Source organism: Phacochoerus africanus, chromosome 1 (genome assembly GCF_016906955.1).
Source record: "Phacochoerus africanus isolate WHEZ1 chromosome 1, ROS_Pafr_v1, whole genome shotgun sequence".
Taxonomy (NCBI): domain Eukaryota; kingdom Metazoa; phylum Chordata; class Mammalia; order Artiodactyla; family Suidae; genus Phacochoerus; species Phacochoerus africanus.
In genome coordinates, this window is record NC_062544.1 from 280741079 (window position 1) to 280764740 (window position 23662).

General features: G+C 39.1%; 1 protein-coding gene across 11 annotated transcripts in view; it reads left to right on the forward strand.

Annotated features, from left to right (window-relative positions):
- TTC3 (tetratricopeptide repeat domain 3) overlaps positions 1-23662 on the forward strand; it is a 125817-nt gene that overhangs the window by 65831 nt on the left and 36324 nt on the right. For 10 of the 11 annotated variants that reach the window (XM_047796344.1, XM_047796363.1, XM_047796318.1 and 7 more), the window contains 13 exons: positions 467-587; positions 2875-2997; positions 4249-4350; positions 5711-5803; positions 6442-6506; positions 7492-7628; positions 9156-9482; positions 10813-11064; positions 13929-13975; positions 14907-14963; positions 16497-16567; positions 18146-18310; positions 22511-23555. In XM_047796344.1, coding sequence (XP_047652300.1) covers positions 467-587; positions 2875-2997; positions 4249-4350; positions 5711-5803; positions 6442-6506; positions 7492-7628; positions 9156-9482; positions 10813-11064; positions 13929-13975; positions 14907-14963; positions 16497-16567; positions 18146-18310; positions 22511-23555 — 2605 coding nt within the window. Of the gene's footprint in view, positions 1-466; positions 588-2874; positions 2998-4248; positions 4351-5710; positions 5804-6441; positions 6507-7491; positions 7629-9155; positions 9483-10812; positions 11065-13928; positions 13976-14906; positions 14964-16496; positions 16568-18145; positions 18311-22510; positions 23556-23662 lie in introns of those variants that run through there. The other variant, XM_047796400.1, reaches the window with a different exon arrangement.

Consider the following 23662-nt stretch of genomic DNA (forward strand, 5'->3'; position numbering starts at 1 on the left):
GGTAATCTTTTACTGAATGGACTGTGCGAATCTGTTGACATTTTTTTTAAAGCCATGAATCATGAACTAGAACATTTCATGTTTATAGTTAAAAGAGTTTACATACATATTTGTTCTGTTAAAATAATGCGCTGCTTTTTAGTTGAAGAAAGATGTCTTGAATACATGATCTCTAAAAATTTTTCAGCAGAGAGATTTTACTGTAGATGTCCTAATTGAGTCAAGTTTAAGAGCAATTTTTCTATTTATGATTGTTTAGCTGAAGTAGAGCATAATTGTTGCTCTACAATAATCTACTTTAGGAGTTCCTATTGTGGCTCAGCAGTTAAGGACCCGACATTGTCTTCTGTGTGGTGATTTATCAGATGTACTCTTGCCTCTTAATCTTGAAATCTGTGCCTTGTTGTGGGGAATGAAAATTCGCATCACGCCTTTAATGCCGTCTTCTTCGTAACTATGACTTTAGATTTCTAGAAGCTCTTAACCATTTCGAAAAAGCAAAGACCCTGATTTGCCGTCTTCCTGGAGTGTTAACTTGGCCCACAAGCAATGTGGTTATTGAAGAGACTCAGCCAGGGAAAATAAAGGTAACCACCATTTATTTCTGTAGAGAGCTTCTTTCGAGCCATAAAACCGTCTGCACTCGGACTCAGGGATCAGAAGACAGGGAGGTCGAAGTACTCTGTCCTCAGATCCTCCACGTGCACTGCCCCTCTGAAGACTGGTGAGAATCACCAGCGTTTATTGCCTGTTCCCCGTGTGCCAGTCCCACACCTTCCATTTATCCTCACCTTTAACCTTTATGGCAGCCTCCGTGACGACGGTTCCCGTTTTACGGATGCAGAGGATCACTTTCAGAGAGGCTGAGTGATGAGCTCAAGGTTCAGTAGCTAGGAAACAGTGGAGCTGGAACTTGAATCTAGGCATCCTGACTTCAGAGCACGGGTTGTTAATCAGTGCGATATACCAGTTATACTTAGAAGTGTCATTGTTTCATCATGGATATGGAGCTGGAATTTGGAGACTGAAAGTATAAATTCAGTCCCATATCCAAAAGCCTAGAATTCTTCACCATTCTGGAAAGACTACATGATGTGAATTGACTGGGATAGGCCTTTACTTGTGGTGAACTGGGAATGTATTCTGAACTCCTTTTGGCCGAAGCTTTTAAAAACACAGGAAACAGCTTTTACAAATAAAGAATAAAAAGACACTCTGATTAAAAGTAGCCAAAAGAGGAGTTCCCGTCATGGCGCAGTGGAAACAAATCCGACTAGGAACAATGAGGTTGCGGGTTTGATCCCTGGCCTTGCTCAGTGGGTTAAGGATCTGGCGTTGCCGTGAGCTGTGGTGTAGGTCACAGGTGCGGCTTGGATCTGGTGTTGCTGAGGCTGTGGTGTAGGCTGGCAGCAACAGCTCCGATTGGACCCCTGGCCTGGGAACCTCCATATTGCCACAGTTGTGGCCCTAAAAAAGACACAAAAAATAAAAGTAGGCAAAAGATCTGAATAGGCATATATGCTAATAAGTTGTATAAATTATAGACATGTAAAGTGTGTTCAACAACAGCCATCAGAGAAATGGAAATTAAAACAAGATGCTACACACCCACTAGGGTGGCTATAATCAAGAAGGCAGACAATTGCAAGTGTTGGCAAGGAGGTGGAGAAATCAGTACCCCCCCATACATTGCTGATAGGCTTGTAAAATGATAAATTGCTTTGGAAAACAATCTGGCAGTTCCTCATAGATTAAAGATAAGAATTCCCACATGACCCAGCAGTTTCACTCCTAGGTATATACAGAGACAGGAAAACATACATTCTCACAAAATTTTATAACATGAGTGTTCAGAGCAACATTATTCATAACATTCAAAAAGTGGGAACACCTTGACGTGTCTATCACCTGACGAATGGTTAAATAAATGCAGTATGTCTATAATTGAATATCATTTGGCCGTCAAAAGGAATGAAGTACTGACACATGTTACAACATAGATGAACCTCGAAAACATTATGCTGAGTGAAAGAAGCCAGACACAAACGACCACATGTTGTGTGCTTCTGTTTATCTAAAATCTCCAGAACAGGAAAATATATGTGTAATGACAGTCAGTAGATTCGTGGTTTTCAGGGGAGATTGAGGGACGATGGGGAGGGATTGCTGATGGGTGTGGGGTTTCTGGCTAGGGGGCGAAGATGTTCTAAATTTAGGTATGGTGGTAGTTGTACAACCCTATCAATGTACTAAAAAGCGCTGAACTATATGCTTTAAAGGTGTGAATTGTATGGGATGTGAATTATGTCTCAACAAAGTTATTATAAAAGATAAAACATAGGGATTGTTGGCATGGAGGCATGGGATCTGTTGATAACAGGAAGGGGTCTTGGGGGCCTCTGGGCAGTGGGAGAATTCTCCAGGGAAAGAACCACAGGTGGAGGGATTCGGGGAGACAGCCGTCAGAGTGCTAGGATCCTAGGTGAAATGACACTGGGAACAAGGAGAACAGTAGAGAGTCGTAAGGGTTATTCTGCCTCATTTGACTCCCTTTCAATGCTTAAAGGAGATTTCTGAGAGCTGCATGTTGTCGAGCAAGGTTTGAGAATTAGAACACAGGATAAGAATTTGATTCAGAGTCTGAAATTCTGAAAGAATTTTCAGTTCTTTCTTCCCATCTTCCTCTCTAGACCTGTCTCTCTGTCAGCCTCCTAGAAGGAAGAACTTTAAACGTTGTGTGTCGTTCTTGGCTAAAAGGCATTTAGTCATTCCTATGCTGGAAATATTTTGACGGCAAGAGCTTATTGAAATCACAAGCATTTTATCGATGAGTTAGTGCTATGATAATGTCATTTTTGTATACGTTTGTTGTAGATGCTGTTAGAGAAATTTATTGAAGAATGCAGGTTCCCTCCAGTGCCGGATGCCATCTGTTGCTATCAGAAGTGCCGTGGATATTCCAAAATCCAGATATACATAACTGATCCAGACTTTAAGGTACTTAATGAGTGTAGAGTAGGACATTAACTTGTGGAATTCTGCCTTAAAATGGATTCAGAACAGATTTGGTAATTGGAGGCACCCAAGTTCTCTGGCTTGTCAGCAGGTTTTTTTTTTTTTTTTAAATGTCCTCTTGTCCACCCCATCCCCTGGGCGTCTGCATCATCTCTCCCGGGGACCCAGAGCCATTGAAATAAACACGAGGGCAGGGGTAGTGACCTGAGAAGACAGGCTAGCTAATTCCATTTCCCCGTTCTAGCCACTGTTCCTTAGGAGCACAGGAAACAAAGTGAGGTTGTTGCCTCTGATTTGTTGCAGTTCTAATTTCTTGTAAAATTTGACTCCAAGAACTTGAAGGCCATTGTGATCACTGAATTAAGTGACTCCTGGAGACTTAAGACTGAGACGAAGTCTGGCAACATACTGAGTTGGGCTTGGTTTATTCAAGAGGATAGAAGTTGCAGTTCCCGTTGTGGCTCAGTGGGTTAGTGGCACATAGTGTCTGTGAGGATGCAGGTTCAATCCCTGGCCTCAATGATTGGGTTAAGGATCCAGTGTTGCTGTGGCTTTGTTGTAATGCACAGCTTGCAGCTCTGATTCAGCCCCTGTCCTGGAAACTTCCATATGGCACAGGTGTGGCCATAAAAAAAAAAAAAAGAGGATAGGAGTTCCCATTGTGGCTTAGTGGTAACAAACCTAACTAGTATCCATGCAGGTTCGATCCCTGGCCTTGCTCAGTGGGTTAATCATCTAGCGTTGCCGTGAGCTGCAGCATAGGTCACAGACGCAGCTTGGATCCTTCATTGCTATGGCTGTGGCATAGGCCAGCAGGTGCAACTCTGATTCGACCCCTAGCCTGGGAACCTCCATATGCCATAGGTGTAGCCCCAAAAAGAAAAAAAAAAAAAAGCTGCCCACTGTCCCTAGTTAGTAGATCAGATGAAATAAAGCTTATAGAATATTTGATATTGTAAAGGATAATACAATTATAAGCTATGGAAATGAATATGTCAGTCAAATGTGTGTTTCCAACACTAGGCATTCTGGCATATAGAGGTATTATATTCCCCCACGAGGAAATGTGATATCCAGCTATGTCTGCCAGGTGAATGCAGACGGCTCGCTCTTTACCTTAATATGTGTGTGTTGTGAGTTTGTGTGTGCGAGAGGAAGAGAGTGGGGATGTGTGTATTTCTGTCTCTGTAGACATCTTTTAAATGTGAATTTCAAATTGTTTTAAACCCCCAGGGTTTTATACGAATCAGCTGTTGCCAGTTCTGTAAAATAGAATTTCACATGAACTGTTGGAAGAAGTTAAAAACAACAACCTTTAATGATAAAATTGACAAGGTAAAGCTAACAAGATTGTTTGGATTTTCTAGTATGCTTATTGCATGTTGATTTTTTTTTTTAACCTGAGAATCTTCAGGGATAGTCGTAAGAGACTGTGACCTCCTCCCTGTGCATGAAAAATAATTAGAAAGTATTCAATTAAAAATTTAATGGTAAGGTAGAAAATCACTTTTTGCTTTTATTTTTATACAAGTGTGAAGCCAGTAACCATAGAGGCTTTTAGGAAATTGTTGGACTACCTTTTACATTGGGAATGTTAAGATCGAAAATAACAATTTAAGGAGTTCCCTGGTAGCTCAGTGGGTTAAGGATCTGGTATTGTCACTGCTGTGGTATGGGTTTGATCCCTGGCCCAGGAACTTCTGCATGCCATGGGTGCAGCCAAAAAAAAAAAGAATTTTAAATGTCTGATTTTATTGTTATGATGTATATTGGGGCTTTGGATTTTTTATTTTCTAATAAAATTTGATGACATAATTTGAACTAGAAAATCAAATTTTGTACTGCCACTTCTCCCTGCGGTTTCCCTTAATTAGCGAGGTAATGGTGTTTATTACCATTATACTTTGAGAGAAGTCATAATTTTATAATCTTACTTGTATTCGTAGAATTAGTTTCTGATCCATATAAACTATGGACTTAAAAAAAAAAAACAAAAAACCCCCAAACCATTTACTGTACTGCTTAGCTACATATAAACCCCTGTCCTTATTGAGGACAGAAAATAAGGTGGTTGTGTTAGGTGTATGTTACCACTAGGAATTAAGTTTAGTAGAAATAAATTCTCACATTTCACACATTCATGTAGTTAATGTACATGAATTGATCAAATAACTGTTGCCATGGAGTCACTTCCTCTCTGTCTCTGTCTTCTTCCTTTAATTGAGATTCTCTAGCTATAGGTGCACTTCGTGATCTCAATCATTCCCATGGATTGAAATACCCTCTGTTAATTAGCTTTCACCAGGATCTATTGAAAATGTAGCCAAGATATCTCATAACCTTCAATAAGAAAGATTCATTTCTTGCTTATGTTACTTGTCCTGAAGTTTCGCAGTTGTTGTTCCGGGTCGGGTTGTAGCAGCTCTGGTCTGTGTTGTGTTGTTTCTGACTTGAGGTTGAGGAGTGACTAGAACATGTTCTCGTGGCAGAGGGGAAAGGAGAAGTAGACTCCATTCCAAATTCCAAAGGCGCCGGAAGTCAGAAGGCAGTGAGCTGGGGCTTCGCAGTGCCTCCCTGAAGGGAGGTTTTCCATCATATTTTGACTGTTCTGATGTAAGGTGGTATATACGTGTATAGCTTTCTGCAGAGAGAGATGTAGCTTCCTTTTTTTGAAATTATTATTATTATTAAATAGGATTTTCTACAAGGAATTTGTCTTACTCCTGACTGTGAAGGAATCATTTCAAAGATTATCATCTTCAGCAGTGGTGGTCAAGTTAAATGTGAAGTAAGTACCTAACAAAGGGGAACTCTTACTGACTTGATACCCAAAGTGCTTATGCCTTAAACAATACGATTTAAGTGGAAGTTGTACGATTTGGATCATGTGTTTTCCAGGAGACAGTTCCTTCATACAAGAAGTTATAGGAAATAATAGGATGTGAGAATACTTCTTTGCAGTGAGGGATTCTCATGTTCTTTTATCTCCTAAAGGGAAAGGATGCTTTTTTACATCTTACTCTTTTTGATAACCTTGCTTTTTTATTCCCCAGTAAAACTTTTGGGTACTGGTGAGGTGAGGGCCTAAAGGAGGGAGAAGAGTGTCTTGAGGGATTATTTTCAGCTTCACTACGTGAGAGTTGTAGCAGTGGATTATTGTGATGACGTGTGTAGTTTATTTTATCTTCTGCTTACTCTTAATTTTTTTTTTAACTTCTTAAAGCGTGTCTATTTTTCTTGTTCCTCCTTTCAGTAAATTGTTTATGCTAAAGTTCTCTGGGCTTTTCTTTGGGTCAGAACATCATCACTGTTCTCTATCAAATTGAACATTGACTGTATGCTTCTGAAATGCTCGTTACTTGTGGTTTTGTGCTTTATGTCATGGGAGCATGAAACAAATTTTGGATGTCTTTGTTTTATTTAAAGTTTGAACACAAGGTCATTAAAGAAAAGGTTCCTCCAAGACCTATTCTGAAACAGAAATGTTCTAGGTAAGATTTTTTTTAATAATCAATCACCTTAATGTCTATTAGAATATAATTCTGTTAAATGCAGATTTCTAAATTATGTAGTTTTTAAAATTGGCTCTGCACACAAATTCAAATAAGTATTTTTAAGTGAATTTTTAAAAAAATGGATTTTATAACTCAAGAGTACTAGCCTAGAATGGTTACATGCTAAAAAATTTACAAGTAAAATTATGACATTTGAACTATGACATGACATATTTAATAAATTTGATGTTTGGATGAAAATTACATACTTATCTCAGTTGTTTAAACTTTAATTCCAAAAGCATCTTTCCTTTTACTCTTTTCAGCAAACATTGTGAATCAGTGACTAGTTCTCACTCCTAAATACTCAGTGATCTGTCAGAATTATTCACTTCTTTGTATCTTATTGTTCAGATCAAATAACTCCAATCCTTTTTTCTTTTCTTTTTGGTTCTGCTTCTTGTTTTCCATTTTAAGAAGTTATTTTTTTCGTCATTGGTGACTAAGAAAAATCAAAAGATGGGACAGTTATTTGTTGAAGAGAATTCACTGTGATCACATCTCCAGATTTTAATGTTGTGGGCCATTACCGGGTGTGAAAATTAGATTCTGCTGTGGGATTTTTCTTTGAAATGAGTTGTTCGCATGTATTGTCTTACCGAGTGATTTTTACTATTCCTGTTTACCTGGGCAGTAATTTACATACATGGAAATTACATCTGTGTGATCTATACATGCCACCCTCAATCAGAAGTCACTCAATCATTGAAGTTCTTGTTTGCATGAAACAAGTGTTCTTGTTTTGACTGAATTGACCACATGTTAAAATTTTTGATAATGTTCCAAAGTTTCAGGCCAAGTTCTTAACTAAAAAAGGGAACTTCTAATTTATATGGAGAATGGTTTCTACAATAGGCAAAGGGACATAGTTAACTGAGTTTATAACAAAGGTGACTTATCACTAATTGTAAGTATTTATCAGCCTAGAGAAGCTAAGGCTGAAAGAAGACAAAAAAATGAAGCGCAAGATCCAAAAAAAGGAAGCAAAAAAGTTAGCACAAGAAAGAATGGAAGAGGACCTAAGGGAAAGCAATCCACCCAAAACTGAGGAGCAGAAAGGTATGCCTGGGAGTCAGGGCGTGAGAACACTCTGTTCTTGCTTCAAAGTACAATGATAAATGTTCATCTTATGTTAATTGTTACTGAATTGAAATTTAGATTTTTAGTTAGTATTTTGATATTATCACCATCTCCTGATTACCCTGAGCTGGGGAGGTGTCTGGTGTGAGGGACACTGGATTTGGAAGCTGCACACAGGGATTGAAAATGCCACCTCACCGCTGACTCAGGGCGAACCCTGTGTCAGTTTCCTTATCTCCAAAGGGAAAGCGAGAATAATAACCTGAAATGCAGGTTACATGTCTGACAGCGGTCTGTAGACTCGACTCTACAGATTTAACTTTGAAGCACTGAACTGTAGATTATCTGAGATATGCCAAGTTCAAATAAAGAAGCAGTTCCTAAAAGGTGCCAGAGAGATTTCCTAGTCCAGTCTTATGTTGTCTGCTCATCTTGTCACCCCTCCCTGATCCACGTGAGAGCTGTCTCGGTAATTTTACTGTTGCTGGGAACTTACTTACTTGCAGGCTTTGGAGGTTATTTGAGTTTTTAAATTGAAGTGTAATTAGTTTCAGGTGTTCAGTGTAATGATTTGATGTTTGTATGTATTGCAAAATGATGACTACAGTACGTCCAGTTGACATCTGTCTCCATACATAGTTACAGAATTTTTTTCCTGAGCACTTCAAGACCCACATGCAAATACACAAAACAGAATTGTGAACTATAGTCACCATGCAGTACATTGCATTCCCAGGACGACCTCCAGTTTTAAGTTAAAGTGCATTATTCTCACTTTCCACTATGATTGCTGTTCCCCCAAATGAAATATTTCCAGAGTCTTTATTTTTCACTTACTATTCCATTAATGTTTCACATATTAGTCAAAGTTATCTTTCCTACCAAAGAGTTTTCAGTGAACATTTGTGATATTTTTTGTATTTTATTAGTATTTTGTTTTATATTAGCGTCAAGAGGCTAAATGGCCATTTTTAGGGGAAGATGAGCTTCTGAGATACTTTCCAACTTGGGATCAGCAAGTCCACAGGTCTCCAATTTAGGATCCGCAATAAGATGAATATCAGTAACAAAAACTACCAAATATTAATTGAATTCATACCTGAGGAAATGATCCTTTCGACTCCAGAAAGAAAAAAAAGAAACATAACCCTTTACATTTATACCTGAATATAAGGTTTGGGTAGTTGATGGGGTTCAGTTAGGATTGTTGAGGAAAGCACCTTATTTTGGAGGAACTAAGTTTTTAGATGTTAACCTGTGTTGTACAAGGGAAGAAAAAAAGGGCACCTGATATGTTTGATTTCATGTGAACCGTCCCACCTTTTCATAGGTGTTGTTCAATGTTTTATTTATTTCCTCATTTAAAATGTTCGGGTTTATTTACGTCAACATGAAGACTACATTTGGGTCATGTTTTATATTGTTTATATGATGTTACATTAATTTTTTGAGCGTATGTTTTTGCAAGGTCGTCTTTTTTCACTGACCACTGTTCTTTATCCTTAGAAACCATAGGCAGTGTTCAGAGTTGCCAGTTCCTTGATGACAGAATCCTGCAGTGCATAAAACAGTATGCTGACAAAATTAAGTCTGGTATACTCAATACTTCCAAGCTTCTCAAAGAGTTGCTTTCCTGGAAGGTTTTAACCACAGAAGACTACACAACCTGCTTTTCTAGCAGAAATTTTCTGAATGAAGCAGTGGACTATGTTATACGCCATTTGATTCAAGAAAAGAACAGAGTAAAGACAAGGGTTTTTCTGCATGTTTTGAGTGAGCTTAAAGACGTGGAGCCAAAATTAGCTGCCTGGATCCAGAAGCTTAATAGCTTTGGTACGTCATTAAATTCTAAAGATGTGGTTTAGTAGGAAGGATAAATGTGGGTCTCTGAAGGCTTTTTCATTTTCCTGGGATTATTTATGCTTTTTTAAGTGTAGGACTATAGATTTATATGGTTAAAAATACTATTTCCCACCAACTTAAAAATTTTAGGTTACTTTATGGATGGGTTACAGCATACTTTTTCAAAAGTTGTAATAATCACAGGAAAGTAGAGTCAATAAGAAAATCCAGAGAGTTCCCTGGTGGTCTAGTAGTTAGGATTCGGTGCTTTTGTCACTGCATGCCTCAGCCAAAAACTATATATATCCAGTCCTACTAAACTGTTTGTAAGTGTGAGAGAGCCTACCCAGCCTGCCTGAGTGTTTAAACACGGAGCTGATAGGAAGTAGGAGAGGGTTCTCCATCCTCTCAGGAGTAGCATGTGAGGATGCAGCCGCCTCTTTTTCTGTGTGGAGAAGGGGGAGTAAAAGCGGAAGCAGTGACTGCCTTGATTCTTGTGCGGAGCCGTGATGTTTGCAGGGATGAGGTGCAGTTCTTGGAGGTGCTGGGGGAGGATTTTACCCATTTTCCGCTTTAAAGGTATTTTGGAAGCTCAGTATATATATTATGTCTTGTTATTATGGGCTATACATAGAAAAGCATTGTAAAGTCTTTCTAGCTTGTACTAATTGGAATAAAAATATTACAAATTAGTGAAAAAGTTATCGTTATATTTTAAAGGAGCGTAATGCTTTAGAAAGGGCCCTTTAAAGAGATTTGATTCCTTTTATCTCGTAAGTCTAATAAAAACGACTATACTAATAGAAGCCTTTGGCCCACCTCATTCAACTAATAGATAAAAACTACTATAATTAGGAGTTCCCATCGTGGCTCAGTGGTTAATGAATCCGACTAGGAACCATGAGGTTGCAGGTTCGGTCCCTGGCCTTGCTCATTGGGTTAAGGATCCTGCGTTGTCGTGAGCTGTGGTGTAGGTTGCAGACTCGGCTTGGATCCCGCTTTGCTGTGGCTGTGGCCTAGGCCGGTGGCTATGGCTCTGATTCGACCCCTAGCCGGGGAACCTCCATATGCCACAGGAGCGGCCCAGGAAATGGCAAAAGGACCAAAAAAAAAAAAAAACCTACTATAATTAGCATAATAATGTGAAATGGTATTTCTAAAGTGTGTAATAGCTTGAATAACTTTGTTCTCAAGTATTTAAATGTTTTCACTGAAAATGTAAGCAAGCTATAATAGAACCAGTTTCAGAGATATGAAACAATGTGATTTTTATAGCAAATAATTTTTCCCTTCTTCGGACTTGATTTTTGTTTTATTATAGGCTTAGATGCCACTGGACCTTTTTTTTCTCGTTATGGGGCCTCTCTGAAGGAGCTTGATTTCAGCATCATGACTTTTCTCTGGAATGAGAAATATGGTCATAAGCTAGGTTCTATAGAAGGAAAGAAGCTTGATTATTTCTATGAGCCAACGTCCTTGAAGGAAGCGCGATGTTTAATATGGCTGCTGGAAGAGCACAGAGACAAGTTCCCAGCACTGCACAATGCCTTGGACGAATTCTTTGATATAATGGGTATGTGGACTGAGTTTCAGTTTATATCTATTTTCAGGAGAAGATCTGTGAAGGATCTAGCTTAAAAACTTAGCAAAGAAAATAGTGAGATTTATGATGGTACAGCGGGATTATTTGGGGGAAGTTAGCATTCAGAATGGTGACTTTTTTTTTTTTATTGTCATAAAACGTTTTTACTCTCCGAAGCGAAGTGTTGTAGAGATACGCACATGGGTCCATTACACAGACTACACATGACTCAGTTTTCATGACAGGCATTTTGACAGTGTCATGGCAAAGACTGCATGTTAAAGGGGATGGAATTTATTAGGAGGTGGTTTGCTTTGTAGCATTCAAGAAAGCATTGGCCTGCAGAGGTAGGTGATGTTTGCAGAACCTAGAGCAGAGAGCATACCTGTTGCAGTGGGAAGAACCTAGAACAGGGAGGCAGGAAAAGTGGGCTATGGCCCAGCTTCTTCCCTAACTCAAAATTCTTTGAAAACCTTCTTACTGCTGTTTCAAGGCCCTGTGCTAGGTGTTTACAAGGAATTCAGAAATACGTACATTAGTCCCTGCCCTCGAGGACCTTGTGTTCTAGAAAAGGGAATAAGATGAATATACAGATATACTGTGATTTGGGAGTAAGCACAATAAGAGAGGCTCAGAAGAAGTGCTGAGGGTCCTCCTGGGGGTCGAGTCCCAGCCTGGCTGTAAACGTCCAGGTGGAATTGGACAGGGTGGAGGGGAATGGGGGGGCTGTTTGGATAACAGCCTGGAGTCCATTTTGGCAGAATAGGGTAACTGGTGGTTAATTCCTTAGCTTCTCTTGGTTATTGGTTTCTTCATCATGAAAATGAGAGGATTTGGAACCAGTGATGTGTGTGATTCTGTTTAGCTCAAAATTCTAATATTCTTAGATTCTAAATTACACTTCTCATCTTTGGTACTGTATGTATATCTTAGGGTAATGCCTGCCCCCTGTCCTCACTTTTTTCCTCAGCATCAGAAATCTGCTTTGTATGTTGTCAGGAGTCAAGACCTTCAGATTTCATACTGTTTGTTTTATAGGTACATGAAAAGATCTGACTTTGTACAAAAATGTTAGCATGTTACAAAGTTCAAATGCAGTATAAGGAACAGAAAAGCTTACTTTTGTTTTGGTTCTTAGGAGAGAGTGCTCTCAGATACAGACAGCTTTATTTTTCCAGGACACTGCTTCATGACTGGAAGTGACATGCTTCTTGATAGACTGAATTTATTGCCATCAGTTTCCTGCTGCTGGTAATAAAATGCTTTTCTGGGACTGAGCTTTCAAACCTCAGTGCATGTTTGGATCACGCAAGACAACTAAAAGGACACAGTCCCCTGTTGTTGTGCATTTTCCCTGATTCTTGTGTTCTAGACCTAAAATACGCAGTCCATCCAGCTGTGACTGTTTCTCTGCTTTTAGTCATATATATGGAAGCCACCAACCAAATGACTAGCCAGCACATTTTCAAGCCAATACCTCTGCCTCTCATCTTCATCCCAGACATTTTCAGCTTTATCTCCTTTCATTTAAAGAAATGATTGTATTTCTTAGAACTTTTCAAAATCCACTGATCTCGTAAGTAAGGATACTCAACAATATTACCCATGCCCTGATAATCAGGAGACCGGGATTCTCTCCTGGACTCTGCGTGCATATTTCCCTGTTGGAGTTTCTGTGTAGACGGCCACGAAGCCCTTTAGGAGCAGTGTGGCTTTACCCACTTGTAACTCCAGAAACCTGCTTTCCTAAATTTATCTCAGATAATGATGCTGTGTATACTGCTTTTAAGCAGGGACTCTGGAATTGGTCTTGACTTTTTCCTTTCCCTGTTACCACATATCTAGTTTGTTGCCAATTCAAATAAGCTTTATTCTTTTTTTTAATGATTTTTATTTTTTCCATTATAGTTGGTTTACAGTGTCATCAGTTTTCTACTGTACGGCGGAGTGACCCAGTCACACATATGTGTATCCATTCTTTTTCTCACATTATCCTCCATCCTAAGTGACGAGATATAGTTCCCTGACCTATATGCAGCAGGACAAATAAGCTTTGTTCTTGATCTGTTCTTCCCTGTCCATCTCCACTTCCTTAGGCCAGGATCTTAATAAGCTTTCCGTGATCGCAGCAGCCCCCAAACTGGTTTCCGTGCCTCTGACCCTCCCACTCCAACTCTTTCGTTTATATTGCTGCTGTTGACTCTTCTAGAACATCTGTCTGGTCCTGTTGACTGTTGTTGTTTGACAAACACTTGCTTAGTTTTGCCTACAGATTGAATTCACATTATCTGTCCCGGCTCATTATCACTCTGCCCGGCTGCCCTCCGAATACAAGCCCCACTTCTTACTGTGCCCAAACTTGCTTTGTGCTTTCCTGCCTCCTGCTATTGCTCATATCCTACTCCTTTGCTTGTTCAAGTCCCCTCTTCCCCAAGCTTCCCCTGACCCCTTCTTGAGCGGCTCCTCTTGAAGCTTTGTTTTCACGGTAGTAACTGTGGCATTTAGCACACCGGGATTCAGGTGTTTGCCTCTGTGTAGTTTGCAGAACATGAGTTTATCGATGGCAGGGACTTTTCCATACATTTCTGTATTCCTAGCACCTGGCATAGAGTTTGGTGCCTTGAAAGCGCTCAAATATGCTGAATTGCACTGAAATTCTGTGGTTCTTTGTAGTTGGTTTTCCACTGAGTTAGCCATTTTGCTCTTGGTTTCTGAACTAACCTGGGTCAGAGCCAAATAAAAAGTAAAATAGTGGATGTTAGTAGTATCTGGGGTGGTTTTCTTAAGTCTTTTGTGTATCATATGGCAATATAAATATTTTGTTTCCTCATGAAACCATCTGCATCTTCCTACAGACAGCCGCTGCACTGTGTTAAGGAAACAGGACAGCGGTGATGTGCCAGTAAGTTACTTGATCACTTTCAGCGTCACGTTCTAATTTGTGTCAGCCGAAGGGAGAGAGGAGGACCAGGCCCGTGTTGACTTACATCACGGCAGGCGCACCAAGACCAAGCCCGGAGGACTTGTGGATGCCACATACCGTTTCACTAGAAAGTTCATGCCAGTCTTCCTCTTGGGATTGGAGCGACAACCAGCAGACTCTGAAGCTTAGATTAGATAATGTCCGTGCAGTTTTGCAGCTAATAAATAAATGTTAATCGTAGAAACAGGAAAGGAGTTCTTGTGTCATCTCCTGAAATAAAAATGAAGTGTTATCTGTAGTGATTAAAATTATAATGTTTTGCCTTTCTAATTGAGTTTCAGTTAAAATCCAGATTTGTCTTCCTTAGTAGTTTGTGGTAGTGTTCAAACAGAAGAAATGCTTTTGTTTACTGATTTTTAGGATCAGGTCATCTGTATTTGAAATTTTGCCTCAATTCACTTTATTAGACATTGCCTGGCTAAATAAGGAACAGCTAACATCGCCCCTAGGAAGTTAAATACTTCTTCTAAATTCACTGTGCTCTAGTGTCTGGCCAAGTGCAGAATGTCTAGTTTGGCTTAGTAAAAGGAAAGTCATTAAAATATGATAAGCATATAACTTAAAATTACTTTATTAGTCTGATAAATTACTTGAAATCACAATAAACCTTGTTGAAAATGAGTTTAAGATGTTGGAATAATTTAATTTTAATTATAACATTAGGCACCATTTTTTATTTTCTATTATAGGTTAAAACACTAGGGCTAACACTATAGTGTTATTTTTGTTAAACATTTTATGTAATTAAACTTAGCACTAGTCTATAAAAATCACTATGGCATCTTTATAATAAATGGCAGCTTTATAATGTTGTTATTTGAATATTCAGTAATTTTTTTTTGTGTTTCAGTTTAATTCTACCAAGATAAAAAACAAAGGCAAGAAAAAGAAGCCAAAAGATTCAAAGGTATGGAGTATTTTCTGTAATGATTCTTATCTAAAATAATTAAATATATAAATAAGAATTAACCAATTCTTGGGATATTCTGAAGCATTTTGTAGAGAAAGACTAGGTTTTTAGTCTAAAGGTATTTTGACCATCTTCTACATTTTGAGGAAGTTTAAGGTTCATATTGCATATGAGTAATTTTTCAAAAGGACTCTTTATGGTCCTTTTTATTTTCCAGGTATTTTCTAGTGAAATCATTGTCATAATATAGGACTTTGTGTGGCTGGTCATGGAGCAGCGTGGCCAGGGCTGTTTTGGGATCAGGCAGACCCGGGTTCTTGTCTTGCTTCTACTAATTATTATTTTTATTATCTCATCTTAGTTCTACTAATTATTTTTTTTAACCTCTTGGGCAAGTTATTTGACTTCTCTGTGCCCTAGTGACATCATCTGTATGACAAGACACATCTCTATGATTAATCACTGATAATTATCTAAACTACTCAAAGATGATAAATACTAATCATCATGACAGCCTCAGAATTGATAGGATCTCTTCTTTCATCTCACCTAAGGCTCTGCTTCAGGCCCATAGATAAGTAGGGCATTATTTTTAAGTCATACAGGGGCTCTCATGTATTTGGCAGAATCAGATAGAGGGCAGGGGTTGAGAAGGTGAACAAATATTAAGGGAGAATGAAAACAGCTTGTAAGTTCCAGTAGCACTGTTCTTGTTATTGTTGAGTATGTGTCTTTAGTTTATCTAAAATGAGAGTTTGGAGTTCCCACTGTGGCTCAGTGGTTAACAAATCCGAGTAGTATCCATGAGGACTCAGGTTTGATCCCTGCCTTGCTCAGTGGGTTAAGGATCTGCCATTCCTGTGAGCTCTGGTGTAGGGTGCAGATGTGGTTCGGATCCTGTGTTGTTGTGGCCGTGGCATAGGCCAGCAGCTACAGCTACGATTCAACCCCTAGCCCACGAACTTCCACATACCGCAGATACGGCCCTAAAAAGACAAAAAAATAAAGAAAATGGGAGTTTACACTGAGTGATAATTTAAAAAATTTTAGAACATTGAGGAGTTCCCGTTGTGGCACAGTGGTTAACGAATCCGACTAGGAACCGTGAGGTTGCGGGTTCGGTCCCTGCCCTTGCTCAGTGGGTTGACGATCCGGCGTTGCCGTGAGCTGTGGTGTAGGTTGCAGACGCGGCTCAGATCCAGCGTTGCTGTGGCTCTGGTGTAGGCCGGTGGCTATAGCTCCAATTCGACCCCTAGCCTGGGAACCTCCATAAGCCGCGGGATCGGCCCAAGAAATAGCAACAACAACAACAGAAAAGACAAAAAAAAAATTTAGAACATTGAAAGCTACCTAAATGTAAACATTCATTTGGGCCTATTTATGACTGTTGAAATTTTTATTACTGTATGTTCCTGTTCACAAGAAAACTTAGGTAAGTCATATGTATTGACAGTTTGCATGTGTATTTATTTAAGCATTCATTGGTTTTAAGATGGAAAATCATTGTCATTTTTCTGTCTTTTAAACCAGCCTATGTTAGTTGGGTCTGGAACAAGCTCAGTAACACCAAATAATGAGACCATCACTTCAGGTGAAGATATGTAAGTACAGTTTAAAATGTTTTGCTTTATTTTAACTCAAGTGTTTAAACTTAAAAAGTGGTGCTAATTCAGTGTGCTTTAAACTTGTGTTTTATTTCCCCTAACTCCTCTGTCCAGAGTTGTACACCTACTCTGACAGCCTATGTGACCCATCATGGTTGAATTTATAGCGTGGCTCATCACTGTTAAGGATTCACATAAACTGCGTTAAAATCACAGGGCTGACGACATTCATTTGATAAGTTCGATAACCTACTACATGCAAGATACTATGGGAAAATCCTAGAAAGTATTTTTTAAAATGTTTAATGAAGAGAGTGTCCTATTGATAATTACTAGGAAGATGTTTTGAAGGCTACGTATGATGTTATGGTTTACTCTTAGATGTTATTGATAGCCAGTGGTAACTGGTTGTTGAAACTGAGTTTTCAAGAGATAAATAGACATAAAAAAAGTAAAACTACTGAATAGCAGTGACCTTCTTATATCATACTCCTTTATGGACCAAAAACTCACAAATTTCCCCCACATTTCTTAAATGAGTTGTAATAACAGTTGTTTTGAGCATTTCCATGGATTCTTTAAATGGAAGAATTGTTTTAAATTAAAATAATAATAGCCTAGGAGTTCCTGTCATGGTGCAGCAGAAGCAAATCTAACTAGGAACCATGAGGTTTCGGGTTCCATCCCTGGCCTCGCTCAGTGGGTTAAGGATCTAGCGTTGTCGTGAGCTGGATCCCTTGTTGCTGTGGCATAGACAGGCAGCTGTAGCTTCAGTTTGACCCCTAGCCTGGTAACCTCCATATGCAGCGGGTGTGGCCCTAAAAAGTAAAATAAATAAGTAAATAAATAAATAATTAAAATTAAAAATCATTGCAATTCTCACTTGAATAATAAAAATGAAAATAAAAAAAATAATAGCCTATACTTTGATAATACTTACTCTCCAGGCATTATTCTATGAGCTTTGCATGTATAAACTTATTTAATCCTCCTGCCTTTCTGGGAGATCAGTGCTATTAATATGTCCATTCTGTAGATGAGGAAACTCAGGCACAGTGCAGTTGAGTGTTGTGCTCAAGGACTCAAAGCCTCTCCATAGCAGAGCCAGAATTTAAACCCACAGCAGTCTGGTTCAGAGCCCACACTCAAACTACTGCAACTTCTCAGAGTGCTGGAATCTTACATTCTTTAAAAATGTCTTTTTATACCTTTTACCAGTCTTAATCTCACTGTAAATTGACAGCAGTTACGGTAAAATCTGTCATTTTTCTCTTAAGTTACAATTCATGCAGCATTGATTTTCTTCTTCTTCTTCTTCTTCTTTTTTTTTTTTTTAAATCAGGAGTTTAAAAAAATTTGCCCTTGGTAGCAAGAGTAATTAAAAGTGCTTACTCAGTATTCAGGTGTATATATATCTCTTGACTGTACTTGTGGAAAGGCAAGTTTTCTGCATTAAATTCTCTGGTAGTGTTTTTTGCATCCTAAAGCTGAGTAATATGTTACTGTATTTTTCTCCATTTAAATGTTATTCTGAGTCTCCTAAAAGTTATTCACAATTTTTTTTCTTTTTATTAGCAAACGCAATTCAAATTCTGCAGGCCCATTTGTAGTGCCTGACCACCTTCGCCAAGATGTGGAAGAATTCGAAGCTCTGTATGAACAGCACAGTAATGAATATGTTGTCCGGAATAAGAAGCTGTGGGACATTAACCCAAAACAAAAGTGTTCAACTCTTTATGAGTAAGTCGTTTAACGTTACAACAACTGTTATTTTATACTGATGCTGCCAGTCAGAGTCTTAAATTGTTCCATCTGTGTTCCTTATGTTTATTAAAGAATCTTAATTGGCTCCTAATGATTATTGGTTTTGTCAGTTTAAGCTGCTAATGTGGATACCTCCTACTTCCCAGAGTATGTTCTACTGCCTGGGTATGTTCTGATAGGATGATAAACAGAGTTTCCAGGTGGTGGATTATTTGATCTCATTGTCCGTATGTTGATGATGCAGTTGTTTGGTGTCTCGTAAGCCCAGGGGCAGGTAACATAGCTTGGTGAAATGTTCCCCTTCTACTGGGAAAAGGATCCAAGATCTCATTATTAGTTCTTTTGAGATAATCATTTAGCTGGTATGATAGTTTAGGCATAGAGCCTGGAATCTGTATTGTATTGAAAACTTGACTTCCTGATGTTGATCAAATAAAAGAGAAACATACTTTCCTTTTTAAGTAACTTTGGGCTGAAATACTTTTGGATTGCGCCACCCAAAGCACCACGAGCGAACTTCCTATACTTCACTTTTAAAAAGAAACTCAAGGAGTTCCCATTGTGGGAACAAACCCAGCTAGTATAGGTGAGGTTGAGGATTTGATCCCTGGCCTCGCTCCTTAGGTTAAGGATCTGGCATTGCCGTAAGCAGTGGTGCAGGTCGCAGACATGACTTGGATCTGGTGTTGCTGTGGTACTAGGTTGACATCTGCAGCTCGGATCTTACCCCTAGCCTGGGAGTTTCCATATGCCATAATTGCGACCCTTAAAAAAAAGCAACAAAAAAAAGAAAAAATAAAAGAAACACGGTAAGATAACATCTCGCAACTGTTAGAATGGCTTTTCTCAAAAAGACCAGAAAGGATGTGGAGAGAAGGGAGCCCTTGTGTGCTGTTGGTGGGAAGGTAAATTGTACACTACTGTGGAGAACAATATGGAGTTCCCTTAAAGATGAACACATGTCCATGGCAACCACTAGCGTCTCCAGTAGAATAAACTTTATCATTATTATTGTTTCTCTTGTCAAGCACAGTGTGCCCAGTCTTTGCCTGTGGTTCTAAAGCGCAAGAACACTGTCCTTATTAGAGGCTGAGATTTTGGAGGGGGACAAATGATAAAAGAGGAGAAGAATTTTGTCACTTGACAGAAGTTGAAATGATCGTGTCAACCTTCCCACCTCACTTGCATTTAGCATCTTAGCTCTTTGGAGTTCCCTTGTGGCCTAGCAGGCTACAAATGTGGTGTGTTGTCACTGCAGCAGCTTGGGTTGCTGCTCTGCCTTGGGTTCGATTCCTGGCCAGGGAACTTCCGTATGCCTCGGCCAGAAAAAAAAAAATGAAAAGCTTTAGCCTCTTTCATATCTACTAAACAGCCACTCCCGCACCACTGTTCAGGGTGTTGATAAATGGATTCTAAGCCCTGTAAAACACCGGGTTATGAAGAAATAAGATTTGTGTTATTTTGGGCCCCATGTTTATCTCACAGAGACTGTTTTACAAGGTTAGAAAAGTATATAAATAGAATTAAAGTTCACTTTATGTTGCATTTCAAATAACAATCAGTATAAAAATTTTATTCATCATGTGGTTATGACTACCATTTCTCTTTGGGCTTAGTGACCTTTTTGAATTAAATTGTGTTGTTCGAATTTATGAAAAATTCATTGCTATTTAGCCAGTGGAAAAAACATGGAGGCTCTGTTTCTTTGAAAAAACTTTTATGATTATAAAAGTAATGCAAATTATTATGGAAATTTTTAAAACAAAAAAATTTAAAGGAAAAACTAAAAATTATGAGTAATTTCTCTCAGATATCACTACAGCTACCTTTTGGTGTGTATTTTTTCAGACTTTTTTTTTTTTTCTTCCTCAGGCTTTTAGAACTTGTAAAACATAAAATATATTTTTAAAAATCTATAAACTGTGATTTTTTTTCTATGCACTCATCATTGTCATTTGCCCTGTCACATAAAAATGCATGGTGGGCATTTTTTTGTATCCTTAACTGCTCTTTAAGAATCTGCCTTTTTTTTTTTTTTTTTTAATTTTTTTTTTTCCCCCCACTGTACAGCATGGAGACCAAGTTACACTTACATGTATACTTTTTTTTTTTCCACCCTTTGTTCTGTTGCAATATAAGTATTTAGACATAGTTCTCAATGCTACTCAGCAGGATCTCCTTGTAAATCCATTCCAAGTTGTATCCAATAACCCCAAGCTCCCGATCCCTCTCACTCCCTCCCTCTCCCCCCGGGCAGCCGCAAGTCTATTCTCCAAGTCCATGATTGTCTTTTCTGTGGAAAGGTTCATTTGTGCTGTGTATTAGATTCCAGTTATAAGTGATGTCATATGGTATTTGTCTTTCTGACTTATTTCACTCAGTATGAGAGTCTCTAATTCCATCCATGTTGCTGTAAATGGCATTGTCATTCTTTTTTATGGCTGAGTAGTAAGGAATCTGCTTTTTATTAGTCACTTAGTAATCGTCACCAGATCTGCCTCATCAGTTATGTTGCTAGCTATTGAAAAACTCATTGCTCAGTTACTGATAATGATTTCCTTTCCTGTGGTCTCTTTTCTTTAATTATTACATTTTGTTTGTTTGTTTTGTGTTTTTGCCTTTTGAGGGCCACTCCCGTGGCATATGGAGGTTCCCTGGCTGGGATCTAATCAGAGCTGTAGCCACTGGCCTACACCACAGTCACAGCAACGCAGGATCTGAGCCACATCTGCAACCTACACCACAGCTCATGGCAATGGCAGATCCTTAACCCACTGAACGAGGCCAGGGATCAAACCTGGCCCCATAGATGCTAGTTGGGTTCGTTAACCGCTGAGCCACAACAAGAACTCCTTTAATTATTCCGTTTTGGATAAGTATTTCAATCCAGGTAGAAAAGCTTTATTTTTCAGTGATTCTGTTCAGTATTCATCATGAAGAGCAAAATGTAAATACACATAGACCATTAATGAATTATTCTGCTCTTGCTTGATAGCAGCTCAGCACCAACTAGAAAGGTCTCTCTCAGAATAGATGGTGGGGCCAGTGTTATTTTTACCAGTCAGCCAAAATCCTCAACAAGGGTTATTGTTCCTGAGACTACAGTGATTTCTTTTTGCCTCACCCTCCCTCAGCCCTTTCTGCCTTTAGAAATTTTCATTAAAGATGAAATCTTGGAGTTCCCATCATGGCTAAGTGGTAATGAACCCAACTAATATCCATGAGGGTTTGGGTTCGATCCCTGCCTCACTCATTGGCTTAAGGATCTGGCGTTGCCATGAGCCATGGTGTAGGTGGCAGACGCGCGCTCGGATCTGGTGTTGCTATGGCTGTGGTATAGGCCGGTGGCTGTAGCTCCAATTCGACCCCTAGCCTGGGAACCTCCAGAGAGAGAGAGACAGATATCTTTGAAGTATTTAGACCAGCAGTGCAAAGAGAAGTGGCCTTTGGTCTTTATGTTTCAGTGTGGTGGTTGCTTTGAATAGGGGTTAATCACTTATAGTTGTCCTGTGCATTTCTCTGCAGCAGCATCTGCACATAAGGTGGTTTCCTTTTGCTTCAAAGAAGTATCGTTTTTACCGTCCTCCTAAATAAGTTATCTTTTTGGTCAGCATTAAACACAGCACCCAGATGGAGGCAGGTTAGGGGGTTGGCCCCTATCTGTGGATCCTGCACTGTGTTGGTTTATTGATCAGACCCAACTGATTTCAGTATTTCTGAATCACTGCGTATTCCTAAGCAGAAAAATGTTAATAGATTTACTGTATACAAATTCCAATAGGGTTTTTTTGAAATCTCAATTGATATCCCACTTCTCATGTGACATTCTTGTTATTGATAGCCTTGTTATTTTTTCTCGAAAAAGTTTTCTTGCTCTTCATTGCTTTTTAAATAGATTGAATAATTATTTAATTGAAACTTACAATTTTTAAATCTCCTTTTTTTTCCCTAAAAAATTTTTAAAAGACTATTTCCTGAGGGGCAAACGAATTTTGTTTATAGTGTCATAGAGTGCAGTTAACCTTTCCCAGATTTAATATGAGTGTAATTTGTTGGGGAGGTGTTGAGATCAGTTAGAAATGAAGTATTTTGCCTTGGGAAAATTTTGGGGAAATACTTTTTTCAAATAATCAAGAACGTCCTTATAACTTATGCAAATGTGAATTTTTTCTCAAGTTATTTCTCCCAGTTGTTGGAGGAACATGGCCCCTTGGACATGAGTAACAAGATGTTTTCCGAAGAATATGAATTCTTCCCAGAAGAGACTCGACAGATACTAGAAAAAGCAGGAGGTTTGAAATCTTTTCTCTTAGGATGTCCTCGTTTTGTTGTGATTGACAACTGTATTGCACTGAAGAAAGTTGCATTACGGCTCAAGAAAAAGAGAAAGAAGAAAAACATTAAGACAAAAGTCGAAGAAATTTCAAAAACAGGAGAGTACTTACGAGTTAAACTACCGCTGAATCCAGCTGCTAGGGAATTTAAACCAGATGTGAAATCCAAACCCGTATCTGATTTATCTTCAGCACCAGCTTCTGAGGATCTGAAGCCCCAACCTACATGTACTAATTCTGCCCAACCAGCTTGTGAAGCTGTGAAGCCAAAACCAATTTCCGATAATTCTTCCAGATCAGTTTCTGAGGATGCGAAGCCCAAAGGGGTCTCTTCTGATCCCCCCAAACCAGTCTCTGAGGAGGCAGGTCACAAGCAAGTCTCCAACTGTCCCAAACCAATTCTTGAGGATGTGAAACCGACCTATTGGCCTCAGCCGCATTTGGTCACAGGATACTGTACGTATCTTCCCTTTCGGGGATTTGACATTACCCAGACGCCACCTGCGTTTATAAACGTGTTACCGACCATGCCCCAGTATAGCATTTACACACCTCTGGCCACCGTTTCTTCTGAATATCAGCTGCAAAGATCAATACCAGTGGTGCCATCTTTTGTAGCCAGCGACATAACAGACGTGCGTTTTGAGGGTCACCATTTCATTGCCGAGAACGCCCCTGGTCACCAGATTGTCCCTGAAGCACAGATCCTTCAGGACTCTTCGGAAATACCAGTAAAGCCACAGTGCCTCGCAGATGGGGCTGATACAGCTCCCAGTGAGTCTAACAGAAACGATGGTCACTGTGGAAATTCTGCCAAGTGGGAAGAAAATCCAGAAAATACTGATGAAGTAACAGATGCTCCACGTACACAAATGGTTGCCATACAGGTAAGACTAAAAAAGAAAAAAGTCTTCTTAATACTGAAGTTAAATTTTCCTCTTCATTTTTCATTGCCATTATATCTACTGAAATTGTTTAAAATGATGGAGTTTGT